The following is a 19,784-nucleotide window of genomic DNA, read 5'->3' as shown; positions in this document are numbered from 1 at the left end:
ATTCTACATAGGTGTATATATGTATATATCCTATATATTCATATATTTCCCACAAATACTTACAAGTGTATATATATATATATATATATATACACATATGTGTGTGTGTGTGTGTGTGTGTGTATGTGTGTGTGTAAAATCCCGTATATATAAAAACTTATTTTATATGTTCTGTTCCTCTAGAGAACCCTGATTGATACATAAGGGCACAGACTTTAAGTTTTAAAGGTCTTGTATTACATTTTAAAAATTAAATTCTTTGGAGAAGTTTTGCTATGACATGTAGGTTAAAACTGTACTTTGAAAACTACCAGAGAATTGTTTGTTTGATGTATATTAAGTGTTTGTCAGCCATGTTACATTCTAGGAAGGCAGAGAAGTGACATGCCAGCAAAGGAAGGTATAACTGAGTAAATTAATAAATGCACAGAGTACTTAACACGAGTGAAGACCTATCAAGACATCAGGGAAATGATCTGGAAGCGGGGGCGGGGTGTGTGTGTGGGGGGTGTTAGTTGTATTCCAGAACATGTCTGAAGCTGGCCTGGCTGTGTGCCATGCTGGGGACCAGAAGCAAGGGAGGCCTGAGAGTGCAGTGCCTGGAGACTCCCACAAAGAGTTGGTGGGTTCTGTAGTGTGTTGTGTCCTTTCCCTCCCCGTCCCCTGCTGAGCTGGATTTCTTTCTAAAGAAGCTGTGAAAAAGAGAAGGAGTGTTAAGTGTGTAGTGTGTGTGACTTACATGTACAGAAGTTGTTTTTTGTGTTTGTAGGGTTTATAAAGGAGCGCACAAGACCTGCAGATACTTGTGACAATCCAGGAGGGAGGTGGAAGGAATTCGTGAAGTTCCACATTATTTTATGGGTAGGGTTTTATAGATGGCTTTGATGAGGACAGTGAGAGAAAGGGAGGCACCAGGTGTAAGTTACAGCTCTGAGGAGAAAGGGTTCCCTAGTACAAGTGTTGCAGCTCTGAAGAGAAAGGTGTCTGGACAGGAGGGAGCCAATGAATACCACATAGTCACACTGTACAACAAACCTCAGAGAAGAGATTTATTGTGAAAGACACAACTAAGTGGCTTCCTCTTCCTGAATGAGAAGCAGCAAAGAGATCTGACCAGGAGTCCGGCTTTATATAGGCTTTCTTGGGGGTTGGAGGAGATGAGGCAGTCCAGGTGGCTTGGGATTGGTGGAATTCTGTGGCCTGGTCTTGGGAAGCTCAGGGATTGTTGAGATTCTGTGGCCCGATCTTGGGCTATTTTTTTTTTTTTTTTTCCTTTGTAGGGTAGAGCTTGGCCACCAGAGTCTTAAGGGGCTAGAAGTGGCTGTTACACTTTGGGTGGGGGATACAGGAGTGGGAGGTGGGGGTGGCAGGTCTTGGCCACTGAGACCTGGAAGGGTTTGCACCAGGTCTATAATGCAGACCAATGGTTTCTAAATGCCATTTTGGCAGTGTGCATGTGTGTCCTGTGTTAGTAGCTTCCTGTTGGCTCCCACTTTGGTTGAGTCTTTAGAACTTCAAATGCCACTTTGAATCCCCATGCTTAGTTGTCACCTCCAGTTTCTTTGGCTGTTCTGCTTGGGAGAAGGCCATCTTCCTTTGAGGGTTGGCACCTAGTAGGAGAAATGTTTTACATTACTCATTATGCTAAGTGCAGTCCGTTGAGGTGAGAGCTCTGCATGCTCTCCTGTCCCAGGGATGCTCAGGGGTCTGAGAGGAACTGCCCTTCTCTACAGGGGCACTATGGGCACTGGATTGAAGGGAGCCCTGGTGTCCAGGGGCCTAGCTCTTCCACACCCTGACGAGGTAAACTCCTTTTGTGCTTCCTTACATTTATTTCTGGGGTACGAAGTCAGGGTTAGCAGATTTATTTTGTCTTTTAATGAGTCTACCACCTAGTAAATGTGATATGTCTTGCTTTGTGAAAATATGACTTCTTGTGAATGGATTTTACATTTAAACAGTACTTTAAAATTTCATTTTTAACCTTTTATTAATTTCTATGTGTGTATGTGATGTATGTGTAGATGTGCCCATATGTGTGGGTGCATACACCCTTTTTGCATGCAAGTGGAGACCAGAAGTTGACATTCAGTGTCTTCCTCTATCTCTGTTAATTTTTTGAGACAGGATCTCTCACTGAACCTGGTGTACATCCACCGGGTAGGTTATGTCCAGTGAGCTCTAAGGACTATGTGGAGTTACAGCCATGTCCCAGGAGGCTTGTCCTCAGGTTTCATAGCTCACACAACCCACAAAGCAGCTCCAGGTCCCCAGAGCAGTGTCTAATTAAGCAGATTGCTTAAAGTGAAGAAGACATTACTTTTTCCCCTGATGAGAAATGAAGAGGAACTGGACAGAAAGTTCCTTAGATAGTAATGCATGGGATTCTTTTACACCTAAATGAGAAGCTAGGCATGCATATCAGTATATCAGAGGCATTTTTCAGGCACAGACTGTAGATTAATACCCGTGGATGTTTCTGATTTCTCATCATTAGAAAACAAAAATGAGCTTCACATTCAGGACATTTAAAAATGGCTCAATCGTCTGGAGATATAAAGCATTATCAGCTGGGCTTTTTGTCCACCGTTAGTGAGTTCCTGTGGAAGTGTAAGGACTTTTAGTAACGACATTACTCATGATAAAAAAGTTCAGATGTTAAAATTTGAGCTACAAGCAGGATGACATGTTTAAAATGACTCAGAGAGGACTCCAGGGTCTCCAGCAGGCTGTTTTCATCCCTTATAATCTGCCTTCGCTTTTGATGGGTCTTGAATGTGCTGATAGAAGAGCCTGTCCTGAATCTCCATCTGTTCCCTCTCTGAAGACCTGATGTGTGCTCAGCATTTCCTGTGCTGCTTGGCAGGCTGCTGTGAAGGGACAGTGCTGCTCTCAGAGATGGCTCAGGAGTCTGCAGACCTTGCTTCTGACTGTCAGTCTTGGCTGCAGAAGCTTTCTGCATGGGAACAGGCCTCTTCTGAGGAAACCCAGAAGGACACTTGTCTTCACTTGTCCGGGTTCCAGGAGTTCCTGAGGCAGATGTATGAAATCTTGAAGGAGATGGTAAGTATCCTGTGACACTGGGGACTCCACCATTCAAGAGAGCTACTTAGAGTTAGCGACTTGTGATTGACTGAACTGAATTTATTGATATATGCTGCAGACAAGGGCTGTTTTTGTACCTTCTGGTAAAAGAACAAAACAAAGCATTATTTTTCTTCTTACCTATTTGAGGTTACTTGGCCAAGAAAATTAATAAATCTACTAATTCTTGCAGTGTTTGGAATTGAACCCAGGGCCCCAGGGTCTTCAGCATGTTAGCTAAAGCCTTCTATTACAAAACTGTATGCTAAACTTAAGCAAATCATTTTTAGGTTACAGGGCTTTGATGTTTGCTGTAGGAAGTAAATGGGGTTTGTCCTTGAGCCCTTCAAACTTCCTAGGGGTTCTAGACTGTTTGCCCTTTCCTCAGCTCTGCTCTCAAGTAGGTTCTCCTAAGAGATAGTAAGATCCTGTTACTGTCTATATCTCTATTAAGATCTCTTCTAATAAACATTTTAGAGATCCTTTCAAATAATAAATTTCTGAGTGTCTTCATTTATGTAATTTATTGTTTATACTCCTGTTTATCTGCCTGTTGACATACATTGCTTACAGCTTTGGCTGATCTAGAACTCACTCTGTAGATCAGGCTAGCCTCACACTCAGAGAGCCTCAGAGATCTACCTACTTGTGCCTCCCTAGTGCTGGGATTTAAAGGTGTGTACCACCACTGCCAGGTAGGAGCTATGTTTTCATATTATAGACATATTAATGTTTTATATTTATTTTTAAATTTGAAAACGAGAGTCTAATTGTTATTTCACATAAGTACTCTCTTATAATACTTTCTGTCTGTTCATCAAAGAAGCAAATTAGAAATTTGAAGAGCAGATTGCTGTAGGTTACTGTAGGCTATACTGTAGATAATGAGTTCATACGTTCTTAGAAATTAAAAGGCAATGTGAACTTGGTACTATGTGAACTTGGTACTGATATTTGACATAAAAATTTTTTTTTAGTAAGATTTATGTAACTTGACTATAATGTGGTCTTAAAAAGTCTAGGGCCAGCCTCTGGTGCTGGGACCACATGAGGAACTTCCTGCTGCAGCATCTGGGACACAGAGGTCTTTTTGCCCACAGATCACTAAGGAAACCAGGAATGTTAAACATGGAGGGGCCTCTCTTCAATGGTGGAGATGAAATACCTTGTTTTCCTACCCAGAAAGCTGAGAGTGGATATTGTTAGTGACCTGGTGACCTTTTTGCTATCTGTGATGGCAGACCTCACCCAAAGCCTCCATAATGTTTATGCCAGGCTCTCCCAGTTAATAAAACCATCTTTAGGAAGGGTGTCACATGTACTATGTAGCCTGCTGACCTCTTTACTATCCGAGTCAGAGACCACACTAGATTTGAGGTCCTTTAGTTGTGGAACCCCTTCTTATGGTTGCATATACTTGAAAAGGAGTTTCTAAGTAGTCACACTCTAAGCTTTATTGTGTACTAGCAACGATTGTTTCCTGGCAACCTAAAATGTGAATGATTGTTTCCTGGGAACTTTCCCTCCAATTGTTTTGTGTTTTAAATATGCTGACAATGAACCACCTGGTATCAGACTGACCAGGTGCGATCCGGTTGACGGGCGGAAGTCAATTTAAATCAGGTTCCCCTTGTCATCTCTTTGAGGCTCACTTCGCTACCTGGATAACTGTTTTGGCTTTCCCACACTCAGTATTGAGTATTGTCTTGCTTTTGAACTTTATGGAAAGTAGAAAAGTGGGGAAAGATCTAGTTGTGTACCAAAACTGTGCTTTTATTTTAAGCCATTTTCTATTTGGTTGATAGTTTTATCATCTCAGAGATTGGGCTGCTGTAAATGAAGCATAGTCATTTAGCATGTTACATTCACGGCTGTAACACGGAGACACACGTCTTAGTGCCTCAGCACCTTCCTTCCTTTACAAGTTACAGAGTTCTTATCCTGTTAAATCTTCGAAAAGCTGAGTGATAAGGGGCCTTTTTTATATGCAATAAAATGTATAGTGCGAAGAGGTGGTGTTACATAAGAGGCAGGGTTGCATGGTTACCAATCACCAGTACTGTTTTATTCTTCTTCAGTATATGTTGGGTTTAATGAAATAGTCTTTCCTGGGCTGGGCAATCCCAGTACTTAGGAGGCAGAAGCAGGCAGATCTCTGTAGTTTAAAACTAGCTTGTGAGTTCCAAGAGAGGGCTATGTAGCTAGACCCTATCTCAAACAACAACAATGAAATAGACTTTTTTGACTATTAATTTTGAGCAAAATATGATTAACTTTCTGATAAAATGAAATGACCTAATTATGTCATACTGAGTTTTTAAGGATAAAGTGTAAGTTACTTTGAGTTTCTTAACCTAGAGCTCTCCTCTAATCTCTTCCTCTACATGTTCTAAAGTAGGATGCATAGGAGCGAGCACTCGGGCTCTCTTGAGGAACTGTGTTGCTCAGTTGAATTTCATAGTCCTCTTTAATTATCAAAACATGTGGTTGTTGTTTTCACAGGATTCTGATGCAATCCTGGAAAGGTTCCCCACAATTGGTCAACTGTTGGCAAAAGCTTGTTGGAATCCTCTCATCTTAGCATATGGTAAGAGTCTCAACACACAAACACCTAATGACAGTTTTGCTGTCTGCTTCTAATGAAGCACAGGGATGTAAATGGTAACCTTTTCCACGTTTCCACGGGGCAGCTCATCAAGTGTATGCATCTTCCTGTGCTTCTCTGCGTTACAGACCAATGCACACGTATGTGCACACAGGCTTATCCATGTGGACCTGTAGGAGAGCAAGGCTTCTTACAGTGGAGAGGAAACACCTCACGATTAAACACCAGTGCTTGTCTGTCTGTCTGTCGGCACTTTCATTACTTCACCTCATTTTAAATTCTCTATAGTTAAACTAGATGATATCCAGTTAATTGTTCACAGTTCCATGTTAACTCATGTACTGTTGCCCATATTGTGAGTAAATATCTTCTTGATGGAAAGAGTCATTTGATCAGGGTGAAAACCGAGGGTGAGAGGGGAGAGGAAGGACCTGGAGATGGAGGGTGAGTACACCTTCCTCAGTGACGCTGTTCTGGTGAGCAGACTGCCTTTCCTGTAGCCTGGGGCATTGGCTCTCATTGCCAGCAGATTCAGGCTAAGAACTAGAGCTTCCCATCCTCACTGAACATCTATTCCTGTAACAATAGCCAGTCTTTATCATCTCAGAAAGTTGCTGTTTTGTACTTTTAAACTGGGAATTAAAGTGTAAAGAATTTTATCTCGAATTTCAGTTTATGATACCAGAAAGTGAGCTATTAGACAGTAGATGCTTGTTGGCACATTTCTTTTTCCTTTCACTCATCTTTAGAATTCAAATGGGTGCCAAGATCAGATGGTGGATCCTATTGGACTGCACTCTGTGGGATCCCCGGTCCCAGTCTTAGGGTCTCTGGGGAGAGGCTGCTGAATGTGCTAGTGGCACTTAGGTAACCAGCAGTGGCTTAGTTATGCCTGTGAACCATCAAAGTGAGCTGTGTGCTCATTAGCCAGTGGTACATCTCTGCATCACTTCTGAGCAAAGACTGGGAGAATGTCCCTAGATCTTTCTCTCTTCCTTAGAAGAGAAAAATGATGCACTTGCTGAACCAAATGTGTAGAATCACTCAGAGAAGCTGCCTAGCTGCTGTTGATTCTTTGGAGTTTAAGTTCCATAAACTACCATTTCCCTCACTCCCTTTTAAAAACTTGCTTCCTAGTTCATTACATTCTTCCTTATTCCACAGTAAAGCATACTGGAATGTCTGTTACTTGTGGTTTAGTATTTACACCAGGCTAAGTACAACAGTCACATCTTTACTCTGAGGTATCAGTTTGACCTAAAGAATTCTTTGAAAGTTATGAGTCTGGAAACTAATGTGTGTTAGGCAAGACAGCACCTCCTGGTACTTTATTTAAGCTGACAGGGAAAAATGAATGCCCCTCAAAATGGCCTGGTGAGTTTACTCAGATTTATTAATTACTGAGAAAGCATAAGCTTAATGCTTGTTTTTAAAGCCCTAAAAATTATGAAGGGTTGGGTGCTCTCAGTGAATGTAGAGATCTCCGTAGTTAGTCCTGTCCAGTGCCTTTCATAACAAAGCCATTGGAAGCACTATTAGCTTACAGGAGGCTGAAAGGTGAACTCTGGATGTCTTTGAGAATACTGCAGGGGCTGGGTATGTCTACCTCCCCTCTCTTCCACCACAGGGTCTGCATTGCTGTGGCTATCCTGTCTGCTAACAGCTTCAGTTTCTAAAGTTAAGGTTTTTTTCTAATTGTGCTCTGAGTCTCTACCTGGAACAGATTTGGCTACCAGAAACATAGACAGATAGTAGTTATTTTGCTTTAAAGAGCTTGAAATTACTGATGTTTAAAATGTGAAATTAGAAACATGTTGAAGAGCCCAGCACTTTCAGCTCTTTCCATCCTTCTTGTTTGGCTTTAAAAACTGCTGCTGTTGCAGAAAGAGAGTTGACCACACAAGAGCTGGAGTGAGCTGAGCCCACAAGTAGAAAAGCCTCCGCTGAGCTTGTTTCTTGAGGTTTTCCTAAGCATGTTCTTAGGGTTTTTTTTCCCCTATTTGATAAAGTCTATTCATTTTAGTTTTCTTTTCTGCAGATGAAAGCCAAAAAATTGTAATATGGTGCTTATGTTGTCTGATGAACAAAGAACCTCGGACTTCTGCAGAGTCAGGACTTAACTCGTGGATCCGGGTAAGAGAGAAAATCCCTCTGCTGGCTCTGCTTTGACTTCAGGTGGTGATTTAAAGATACCCCACTCCCCTTCTTTCCCTTTATTGGCTCAATTCTGTCTGTCATGTTTTAAGGCAGTGGTTCTCAACTTATGGGTTGTGACCCCTTGGGGGTTGAACACAGGAGTCGTATATCTGATATCATGAATATTGGATATTTATATTATGATTCATAACAGTAGCAAGATTATTGTTACAAAGTAGCGATGAAATCATTAGGCGTCGGCATAACTTGAAGAATTGTATTAAAGGGTTGCAGTGTTAGGATGGTTGAGAACCTCTGGGTTAACAAGTGGCCTTTTACTGTTAGGTTTTCCCTGAGTGTTGAACTGTTTAGATTTCAGGTTTGCTTGGTTCCTGCAGTACTGCTCCTTATGATGAACCTCCCAGTGCTGACACCACTGCATGCTGGGTGGTTTCGAAAAATACTTGGTAATGATTAAAAGAATGTACTGGGTTTTCTGCCAGCTATTGCTGGAAGCACTGTTTCACCCTCTAAGCCTAGTTTAAGTCCTTACATAATTTTCTCCAAGAATGGCTCTGTTTCTCAGAATCTTTTTTGTGGTAAGTATGAGTTTAGATTGGAGGGGCTGGAGAGATGGCTCAGTGGTTAAGAGCAGTGGCTGAGGACCCAGGTTCAATTTCTAGCACCCTCATTGGCAGCTCACAACTGTTTGTGACTTTAGTTCCAGGGTATCCATGGCACCAGGCATGTATGAGGTGCACATATATGTGCATGTAGGTAAAATACTCATACATATAAAATAAGTCAATCTTTAAAAACAAAAACAAACAAGCAAGCAATACAAACAACCCAAAACTAATATCCGTGGAGCCCAGCCCTGTTTTTGTGTCTCAGAGTTGATGCCTAGGCCACTGCTACTCATGCTTTCAAAATCATTCATCATGGCAGCTGCCCAGAGAGCTGATTGGTTCCTGGTTTTTTCCCACCTTAGTTTCCTCTGAAATGGCAGGCACAAGCTGGAAACCTGATCTGGCTGGTTGCTTTTGCTGCTTTCTGTTGCCCCTACTATTCTACTATACGCCACAGCCTGAGGACTTGCTGATGCAGTACCACCAGGTTCACTCATTTTGAGCCATTCGTGGCTGTGAAATTGTCCAGGTAGATTGGTACATAGGGTTTGGCCCATTGATGGTAGGTGATACATCACCTCCTTTATGTGTCCTTTAGACAAAATTGGTGATGGTGATGATAAATACAGTATTGTACTTTCTGTTGAATTGGAAGAAGAGAAGGTACACAAGGAGTGGAAAGGATTGGGCAAGGGAAGAAATGAATACAGAATTTAGTTTGAAGAAAAATTCAGGTAAAGAACCGAAGAAAGGAACTGATGAATCGAGTTAGAGGAGAAAAGCTATAGGAATAGAACAATACCTAGCCTTCAACAAAATATATTGTCTTTCATTTTTTGATCATTGTGTTTTATAGAATGTTTGCTGTTTTAAGAACAGTTACTTAGTGTGTAAGTTTGTATTGGATAGATCACTAAGTCCCAGAGTAGCCCATGTAGTAAATTGTTTCTGGGATGACTGGATTAACGTTGCACATTTAATATATGACTTTATTCATCTATTTTTAAAATTGTAGCCTATTTATTTTGTAGTTTATTCATTGTTTAATGCCTGGGGTAAGTGAGTACTGAGAGGTACTTAAATTAACACTAATGCAGAAGGTAAAATTCAAACAATTTCTCCCACTGGGGACCTAAGACTAGTGACCACACCACTCTAGAGTGGTGCATGCTGTCAATGAAGTGTTGTTGGTAGTTATGATGGTGGCCCAGAAGAGAATACTTGCTTAGACTTGGGGGCTAGAGACATTTCCTGAGGGAGATGGCAAACTAGATGTGCCGTGAGGTTGGCTGTGAGTACAGGGAATGACCAGGAGTGTCAACATATACAATGTGCAAAGCATGGTGGGAGAAAGCAGACCCAGGAAACTACTGGTGCTTGCAGGTGCCTGCAGCTTCGTGTTCCTGGAGCATGTACTAGTCATGAGGCTGGAAAGGCGTGTGAACACCAGCTGTTTGTGATTACATGAAACAAAAGAGGTGAAATTAACTTGAGAAGGCTATTATTGATCCAAAATGCCATCATTTCAACACAAAGTTACTATAGAATTTTGGGGATTGTTTCTCAATATTTTTATAACATATCTTGAACACATATATTTACGTATTTTATTTTAATTCTGACACTAAGTTTGAGCTGGAAATTATCAATCTTTGTTAATATTTCATATAATGTATGATAGGAAAGTCTATGTGTATATATCCAAGTTATTTAAAAAGCTTTTTATAACAATTAACAGTTTAAAATTTTTATTAAAGCGAATGCATCTGAATGTCCAGTGCTCAGACATGCCCTGCATGCCCTGCTGCATTGCAGTGCTCAGCAGCTGGAGGAGTAGGATGTTTGGGCTGCACTGTTGTGCTTGGCATGGCCTGCTTTATACTTTCTTTCAGTGTTTATTTGTTTTATGGTTGTGTTGACTTCCCATGTAAGTAGTAGAGCTTTGTCTGAGTTGGCTTAGTTCATAGACCACTGACTCTTATTCTACCCTGCTTCTCCTTTTTCCCACAGTCCTCCCCTTATCTACCCCGCTTCTCCTGTTTTGTCATCAGCCTGAAGTAAAGGGAGCCTTATGTTCACGAATTATAGATATATTTTGCTAAGACAGGTTCACTGAAGTTTTATCTGAATTGTCCAGGTCATGTTCCTTGGTACATTTAGGAATACCCTGAAAAGTAGGTTGAAATATTAAAGTCTGTTGTGGGAGGTGCTTCCTAGTATGGAGCCATTACTGAAGGGTGTGGATATTTGCACTGTGAGGGGCTGCACAGGCTCTACATCCCAAACTACATGGATCTTTCTGGAGGGAGGCTGACATCATCCCCCAGAAGCAAGGCATTGTGAGCTGGTGACTGTCGTTGGTGTGCATGTCCCAACAGATTGCTATACTGTGTCATAGTTTGCTGTTTCTACCAGATCTGGTTCTGTTTAACACTGACAGTGTTGGAGTTTTGTAAATGAGCAGCATGGCAAAGCACCAGATGGATTTAAGCTCATAAATCTTGGTTCCCTTGTCTTTGAAAAGCTTTGTGGTTAAATGGCCCTTTACTCTGTGGTAGATGCAAGGGGTACTTACAAAACGTGGCTCTCAGAAGGCCTTTGCGGTTCTGCTAATCTACAGAATCACACAGATGAGTTCCTCTCTGGGAACTAGAACTGTGTTCATTGTGGCTCTTTTATGCATTGCAACCTTCATTTGTATATTTAAAAAAGGTTACAAATATCCTCTGACTGTTTACATTAGATGTATGTATAAAAGACCATAGCCAAGTCAACTTATAAAAGTACAGGTTTATTTGAACTTAAGGTTCCAGGAAGAAAGGAGAACCATCCCGGGATGGGGGACAATGACAACAGGCAGGCATGACAGCCGGAGCCGTATTTTACATTGCTAACAGGAAGCAGAGAGAACAGGGAGCAGTGTTGAGCAAGGCTGAGTCTCTAAACCCTCTAAGCCTGCAAGGTCACACCTCCTAAGCCTCCCAGATAGCATCACCTCCTGGGACTAAGTGTTTAAATACCTTCCATTCGCCTCCCCATCCCTTCTCCCAACCAGTTCCTTCTGTCCGTTTGCCTCCTGTCTTAGTTAGGTTTTCACTCTGTGATCAGACACCATGACCAAGGCAAGTCTTATAAAGGACAACATTTAATTGGGGCTGGCTTACAGGTTCAGAGGTTCAGTCCATTATCATCAAGGCATGGCAACATCTAAACAGGCATGGTGCAGGCAGAGCTGAGAATTCATCTGAAGGCTGCTAGTGGAAGACTGACTTCCAGGCAGCAGGTGAGGGTCTTAAGGCCATGCCCACAAACCTACTCCAACAATGGCACACCTTCAAATAGTGCCACTCCCTGGGCTGAGCATATACAAACCATCACACCTCCTATGACTATTTTATACCCCCTTTTAAGTGAGGTTCAAGCATCCTTTCTTGGGCCTTCCTTCTTGTTTAGCTTCTTTGGGTCTGTGAACTATCCTGTGGGTATCCTGTATTTTATGGCTAATACCCACTTATAAGTGAGTACATACCATGCATGTTCTTTGGGGTCTGGGTTATCTTACTCAGGATGATATTCTCAAGTTCCATACATTTGCCTGCAAAATTCATGATGTCTTTGTTTTTAATAGCTGAATAGTACATTGTATAGATGTACCATATTTTCTTTATCCATTCTTCACTTGAGGGGCATCTAAGTTGTTTCCTGTTTCTAGCTATTATGAATAAAGCTGCTATGAACATAGTTGCGCATGTGTCTTTGTGGGATGGTGGAGCATCTTTTTGGTATATGCCCAGGAGGGGTATAGCTGGGTCTTGAGGGAGAACTATTCCCTCTTTTCTGAGAAACTGCTAAATTGATTTCCAAAGTGGTTGTACAAGTTTGCACTCCCACCAGCAGTGGAGGAGTGTTCCCCTGGCTCCACATCTTCACCAGCATGTTCTATCACTTGAGTTTTTTATCCTTGCCATTCTGAATGGTGTAGAGTGGAATCTCAGGGTTGTTTTGATTTGCATTTCCCTGATGACTAAGGACTTTGAACATTTCTTTAAGTGCTTCTCATTCATTCGAGATTCCTCTGTTTAGCTCTGTACCTCCTTTTACAATTGGGTTGTTTGGGTTGTTGGGGTCTATCTTCTTGAGTTCTTTATAAAATTTGGATATTAGCCCTCTGTCAGGTGTAGGGTTAGTGAAGATCATTTTCCAATATGTAGGCTGTTGTTTTTTCCTATTGACAGTGTACTTTTGCTTTACAGAAGCTTTCCAGTTTCATGAGGTCCCATTTGTCAGTTGTTGATCTTAGAGCCTGAGCCTTTGGTGTTCTATTCAGGAAGTTGTTTCCTGTACCAGTTGAGTTCAAGGCTATTCCCCGATTTCTAGTCTATTAGATTTAGAGTATCTGGTTTTATAATGAGGTCTTTGATCTACTTAGACTTTAGTTTTGTGCATTTTGAGATATATATATATATATATATATATATATATATATATATATATATATATATGTGTGTGTGTGTGTGTGTGTGTATGTTTGTTTGTTTGTTTGTTTTCATTCTTCTACATGTAGGCACCCAGTTAGACCAGCACCATTTGTTGAAGATGCTTTATTTTTTCCATTGTTTGGTTTTGCCACCCTTGTCAAAAATCAAGTGTCCATAGGTGTGTGGGTTTATTTCAGAGTCTTCAGTTCAATTTCACTTATCAATCTGTCTATTCTATACCAGTACCGTGCAGTTTTTATTACTATTGCTCTGTAGTACAGTTTGAGGTCAGAGGTACTGCTGGAAATTTTTATTGTTCAGATTGTTTTAGCTATCCTGGGTTTTTTGCTTTTTCATATGAATTTGAGAATTGCTATGTCAAGGTATGTAAAGAATTGTGTTGGAATTTTGATGGGAATTGCATTAAATCTGAGCATGGGAGATCTTTCCATCTTCTGATATCTCAGTTTCTTTCTTCGGTGACTTGAAATTCCTGTCATATAGGACTTTTACTTGCTTGGTTAGAGTTACAAGATATTTTATGTTATTTGTGACTATTATAAAAAGTGTTATTGTCCTAATTTCTTCCTTAGCCCATTTATTATTTGTATAAAGGAGGGCTACTGATTTGAGTTAATTTTATATCAAACCACTTTGTTTAAGGTGTTTATCAGTGTAGGAGTTCTCTGGTAGAATTTTTGGGGTTGTTTATATATACTGTTATATTACACACAATAGTAATACTTTGATTTCTTCCTTTCCAATATGTATCCCCTTGATTTCCTTTAGTTATCTTATTGCTATAACTAGAACTTCAAGTTCTATGTTGAATAGATAGGAAGAGAGTGGACAGCCTTGTCTTGTCCTTAATATTAGTGGAATAATAAATTAAGTTTGTCTCCATTCAGTTTGATGTTGGCTATTAGCTTGCTTTATATTGCTTTTATTATGTTTAGTTATGCATACAAGCACCATTTTAAAGTGTGCAGTTTGGTACTTCTGGCCAATATATGCACCGTATAACTGGGGCTACAGACAGGTAGTACAGTGCTTCTGTCCTCCCCAGAGTTCCCAATTGCCCCTGCATTCAGTCAGCTCCAGCCTAGGGTGCCTGCTATCTGCTTTCTCTCTCCACAGGTTAACTTTTCTATAATTTCACAACAGAATTATACAGTATACACACTTTCGTTTATGGCTTCTTTCATGCAGTATAAGGTTTATTCATGTTCCAACTTACAGGATTATTTCTTATTGTTCAGAGATCCTCGATTGAACTGATAAGCCAGTTTGCTTATCCATTGACTTGTCAATCATTACTTGGATTTCTTGATTCTAATTTTTACTTTCTCTATATAAGTTTCTATGAACATCCTTCCCTTGAGATTTCTGCATAGTCTTATATTGTATTTAATCTTTGATACTATCTCAGGACTGTAATTGATATGTTGTGCAGTCATATATGTGTAATATCACAAGAAGCTGCTAACTGGTTTTCAGTTGCAACAGCATTGCATGGGAACTCTGGTAGCTCTGTCTGTTGCCCAGCATCTAGAATTGTCAGTCTTTCTGTATGTTAGTCATTCTAATGCTTATAGGGCTTTCTGCTTGAAGTTTTGGTACCAATTTTCCTGATTGTTTGACATTGACTGTCTCTTCATAATCTGTCTTTTGTGAGTGTGTTTGGAGGATGTAGTCCATTTGAGAGTAGCAAGGCACAGGAGTGCTTTTCAGGCACTGCTGCTTTACAAGATCTATGTTCAGAATAAAACCTGGTTGGTTAGTAGTTTGGCTTTTCTTTTTTTAGTGATGTCATAGGAGTACCTAAGCTAAACCAGTTACAGAGGTTCACATTTCTGTCCATGTGTCAGACCACCTTGCAGCTCGAACTGTAGCCTAGACTGTGGGCAGTGTGGGCAGGACCATACTTTGACCAGGACTGCTTAGTTTTGTATCTGTTTAAACAGACCTCATGTCAAGACACAGAAGACATACTTGCTAGAGACTGGGTGTGTAAGTATGGTCATTCAGAATCAGTCTTTGTGTGTCTCGTTGTTGTGTGTTTAGTGTGTTTAGTATTGAGATGTGTTGTCAAGGTCCTCCTTGGGTTGGTAGGGCTGCCAGGGTCCAGGCTTTGACCGACCACCTCAGTAACAGTTCTTCAGCACTTCAGTCTGCTTCAGCACTTCAAGTGGTTGTTGTTGCTGTTGTTGTTGCTGGTTTTTGTTTTGTTTTGTTTTAGATCCTGTATCTCCCAAAGTTCTGGTTTATTCTCATTTGTGGTTTTAGTGGTGATAGTCATATTTGTCTCTTAAGTATTCAGCGATACATGTTCAAAGTCTTTGATGTAATTTCGGGCTCATTCTTTCTGCTCCTGGTTCCTACTTTATGGTTAGGCATATGTGCTGCTGTTTACCAATGGCAGGTTGTTGTGACTGTTACTCCAGGAGGGGTCTGACTGTTTCCTTTTAGAGGTGGTGTTAGCTCAGAAACCATTTATGTTTTATAAATTGCTGTCTGTGGGGTCTTTGTGATCACCAAGGATAACAGAGTAATGATCTTTGTGAGATAGGAAGGCAGTTTCAGTACCTGGTGTTGGTCCAAACTTTGAGAGTCTGACACCAGGTAGTTTAATCTAGGCATGTGTAAGCACAGCACAACTTGGTGAAATTTTTCCTGGTAGCAATTAACTCAATCCAACGAATACAATAAAGCTTAAGACATGATTACATTGAAATTCTTTGTAAACACAGATGCCATCTTCCATAGAGATGAGTTCTACAGATAACTACAGGAGCCAGTCTTCCACTAAGATAGGTTCTGTAGATTGATTGTGGAAAAACTAGCTCATGATAAGGGCCTAGTGGATGATCTTGTGTGGTTACTGATCATCCAGGTAGTGCAAAGGTTACCAGGCTATTAATCATCTTCACTTCAGTCTTCTGGTTGTATACCTCTCCCTGTTAAGAGACAATTCGCATGTTTAACATTCCATTTTTCTCTAATGCTTATCTGTGAGCACAAGAATCCCTACAGGTTGGGTCCATCCTTTCCAGGCCTGTGTGTAGACTTTCTCCAGGAATGAGTTGTCCCTCCTACTAGCATGCATTTCTTTCTCCTGCTCTACTTGTTTCCTGAAGGTGACGTTCTCCTGTGAGTGCTGGGCCAGGTACAGGATGACTTTCTAGCCCTAGAAGAGTTTCATCCTGCCCATGCACAGGTTATTATTAGTTGAGGAAACATCTGTCTACCACAGTGATTCTAGCTGTCCGTGTTCTCAAGTTCCAGCTGTTCAGCTTAGCAAACTGCATGATTGGTCTGTGTATCTTGGAAAGATTCTTGTGCTCTGCTTGTATGTCTCTCCCTGCTCCCTGGTTCTTAGGGTGCTTCCAGACAGAAATCCATTAAGCCATAAGATTTGAGAGACCATCATCTGGTGCCACCTGCTGCCTAGGTCTGACCCCCACCCCCAAACACACTTTGCTAGGTTTCAAAGTCCTGAAAAAAGGGACACTTTAAAAACTTTTGGGGAAAAAAACGTTTTGAACAAATTAGTAAGACTTGAAGATATTTCCAAGTTGATTTTAGATGTTAATGCAGAAATACTAATGAGCTGCTTGACCTCAGTAAAGCATCTTAAGGTCATGAAGCCCCACTGTAACCTGTCCTCCCAGTGAGCAGATCAAAGAAGCTTACAGCATGTGTGGACTATCTGAAGTATGATGTCTCAGTGGCATTTGTGAAGATTTTTAGCTAAAAGGAACATTGGGCAGATCAGAGCTGAAGAATCCACCTTCTGAGAGAGGGTTTTGGGGATGCCTTGTGGAGGCACTCTGTGAAAGTAACTTTTATTCACCTGATATAAATTGTCATCTCAGAGGCTTGCTGCTTCTGTCTGCTAACTTAGGCCTAGTCCCAGACACTTTTAGTCTGCACAGTCTTACCTAGGCCTAGAATGTTTTCGGCCTCTGAGAGTCACAGCCGAGGAAGCTCACCCTTTCTAGCTCTTTTTGAACTCTGGCTGGCTATTTCAACTCAGCTGTTCTGGCATAAGCTCTTCTCCAGTTGACTGAGTCAATCTGGCTTCTCTCTAAGCCTCTTACTGAATTGTTCTGCTTGGTCTCAAACTAGCTCTGGTAATCTCTTCTAATCTTCTAGCACCACTCATTCTCTGCCTTGTTCTGTCTTCACCTGGGTCTAGCTTGTTCTCTCTTCAACCTGTCTCTGTACAACTCTCCCAGTAAAACTGCCTTCCTCCTCTCTCTGCCCTTAAGTAGGCTCTCTTTTCTCTATGTTCTCGAGAGAGTTGGGAATATCCTATTCTGTCAAAAACTTTTTCTGTTTTGTCACTTTGTCTTCCACTCATGTTAAACATCATGTTTAACATGGGTGCTTCTTCCTACAAACTAACTTTACCTTCAGTGTTTGGGACTAAAAGTGTGTACTAAGGGCATGTCTGTATTCCAGCCAGCGGGATTAAAGGTATATGCTAAGGGTTGAGCCACACCACAGATAGAGACAGGTTTGTTTGTTTTTTTTCCCAGCAAGTAATACAATCTTGGGGTTCACAGTGAGATCAAATATCCTTCAACAACACTGTGCCATTGAAAGTGCTTTGGTTCAAATCCTGGTCTGCCATGTTACCTTGTTCAAGTCAGATGCTTTTCAAACTTGTGATCTTCCATCTTCAGTAGAGCTAATCTCACTTCCCCTTAGGGGCTATTAGAAAGATAACTGATTAGAACTATACCATAGCTATTTGTGTGCTTACAAGTGACTCTGCACATGGTGGGAGTAAGTAGTCACTGTGCCATTGTTGTGGCCATGATAAGGTTAGGGTTCAAAAGAAACTTAGCCATTTTAATGTGAATATTTCTTGCTTTTTTTGGTTCAAGTATATGTTTTGCAGTTTTTAAAATAACAATGTGAACCTGCTTTCAATGCTAGGAAGTTGTCATTAGTGACATGTCCCGTACCTTCCTGACTACTGTACTTTCTGTTGAAACAAAGGTTTTTCTTTATTGTTGCCTTTTTTACAAGTTGATTGACATATGCTAGTGTACAGAGTAGCAGATTTTATTATATTTTATATGTATATTTGATGTGCATGCTTTTATTTGTCTATGTTGTCTGCCTTTCTTAAAAATAGTATTACCACAGATTGGTTTTGTCATAAACAATGTATAATCTAATTGTTTTATCTTTTAAAGATTCTATGTAGGTTACCATTTGAAGATCATAACTTCAGAATTTGACATAACCATGTGTTTGATAGTTGTAAAAATAGTGAAGGGCAACTCTTTGAGAAGCAATATCCTTGCTTCCTGAGTGCCTATCTCCTAACCCCAGTGCTTAAAATGTATGTTAAAAACATCCTTCAGTGAAACACTGACTGGTGGAGGGGCACGTTGGGGCAGGACGAGGAAAAAGGATGAGTCCTAGGTGTTCAATTGAGATTCTATTTACAGAAATAGGGGCATTCTCAACAGACAGGCTGGCCTAATTTTGTTGTGTTGTAATTTATACTCAGGATTATAAAATCAGGCTTTAGTTTTTAAACCAGTTTTAGGTTTGCAGAAAAATTGAGTACAAGATACAAAGATTTTCTATGTTCTTGTGTCCCACCTGTACCCCAACACATACAGAGCCTCTGCTATGGTCAGGCATGCTCTGCAGATTGGCATGTCAGTTACAGTTGATGAACCAGCATCATGTCATCAAGCAGAGGACATTGTTTACAAGGGAGTTCACATAGGCTCTTCTGAACGTTTGGAAAATGGCTGATATGCATGCCTGACAGACACCCTGAGCTGTCCACTCACCTCTCCACTCCTCAGCTGTGAGTAAGAATCACTCAGTGTGGCACCTTCTCAGATGTGCTTATTTCCCCTCCCCCCATGGCTTCATGGTTCCCTGGCAAGTGCTGCATATTATCTTACTGCCTGGATATATAGTTCATATGCTCTCCTAGTAAAGACTATCATGGTTGTTTCCAAGTTTGGCAGTTATGAATTAAATAGCTGTAAATGTTTGTATGTAGGTATTTATGCAGGCACATGTTCACATCCTTTGGGTCAGTATTAAGGAATGTAAGAGCTAGATTTTGCAGTAAAGATACGTTTTGCTAGCTGTGTAAGGAACTTCCCACTGACTCCCAAAGGTCCCCTTCTACCTTTTCATACTGACCCATAGCAAACGAGTGCTCATGCCTGTTGCTATGTGTCTTCAGGATTCTGAGTAAGGCCTTTTCATCCTACACCCAACCATAGCCCTTCATTTGATCTGTATTTTCCTGACTATGTATGGTAGAGAACATCTTTCACCTTATAACATCATGTGTTTATCTTCCTCTGTGAAGTTCATTCAGATCTTTGGTATGTTTTTAGCTGAGCTGTTGGCTTTCTTCCTGGTGTGTGTGCTTGCAGGTATGTGTGTGCAGGTGCATGTGCACGTGTCTGTGTGGATATAGACGCCCACGGTCAATGTCTGAATTCATCCTTGATCACTCTCTAACCTAGTCATTGAGTCAAAGTATTTCCATTGAGCCCAAAGTTTATTGATACATTTAGTCTAGCTAGCCAGCTTCCTCTGTGATCCCATATCCTATTGTTGGAATTATAGGTGGTTTACCACATCCACCAGGCATATACATGGGTTCTGGAGATCTGGACTCTGACAGGTACTTTATACTTTGAACTCTTTCCAGCCTCCTGAGTTGGCTTGTTGTTGTTGATGATGATGATGTTGAATTTAAAAGTCCAGTGTACACTCTGGTTAACTGTGCATATATTATCTCTTCTGCAAATAATTTTCTAGTTTGGGGGCTATTCTCACTTTTTAAATAATGTCCTTCAC

General features: G+C 40.8%; 1 protein-coding gene across 29 annotated transcripts in view; it reads left to right on the top strand.

Annotated features, from left to right (window-relative positions):
• Fancc (Fanconi anemia, complementation group C) overlaps positions 1–19,784 on the top strand; it is a 195,959-nt gene that overhangs the window by 91,388 nt on the left and 84,787 nt on the right. For 14 of the 29 annotated variants that reach the window (XR_003950426.1, XR_001780751.2, NM_001042673.2 and 11 more), the window contains 3 exons: positions 2,867–3,063; positions 5,587–5,671; positions 7,728–7,822. The exons of 1 other annotated variant lie outside the window; for it this stretch is intronic. Coding sequence is in view for 21 of the 28 variants with exons in the window: in XM_006517087.4 (XP_006517150.1) it covers positions 2,867–3,063; positions 5,587–5,671; positions 7,728–7,822 (377 nt within the window). In the remaining 7 variants the exon portion in view is untranslated. Of the gene's footprint in view, positions 1–1,403; positions 1,804–2,827; positions 3,064–5,586; positions 5,672–7,727; positions 7,823–19,784 lie in introns of those variants that run through there. 14 more of the 29 variants (XM_011244476.3, NM_001347515.1, XM_030247147.1 and 11 more) reach the window with 3 other exon arrangements.

Source organism: Mus musculus, chromosome 13 (genome assembly GCF_000001635.26).
Source record: "Mus musculus strain C57BL/6J chromosome 13, GRCm38.p6 C57BL/6J".
Taxonomy (NCBI): domain Eukaryota; kingdom Metazoa; phylum Chordata; class Mammalia; order Rodentia; family Muridae; genus Mus; species Mus musculus.
This window is presented reverse-complemented; position numbering and strand designations above follow the sequence as displayed.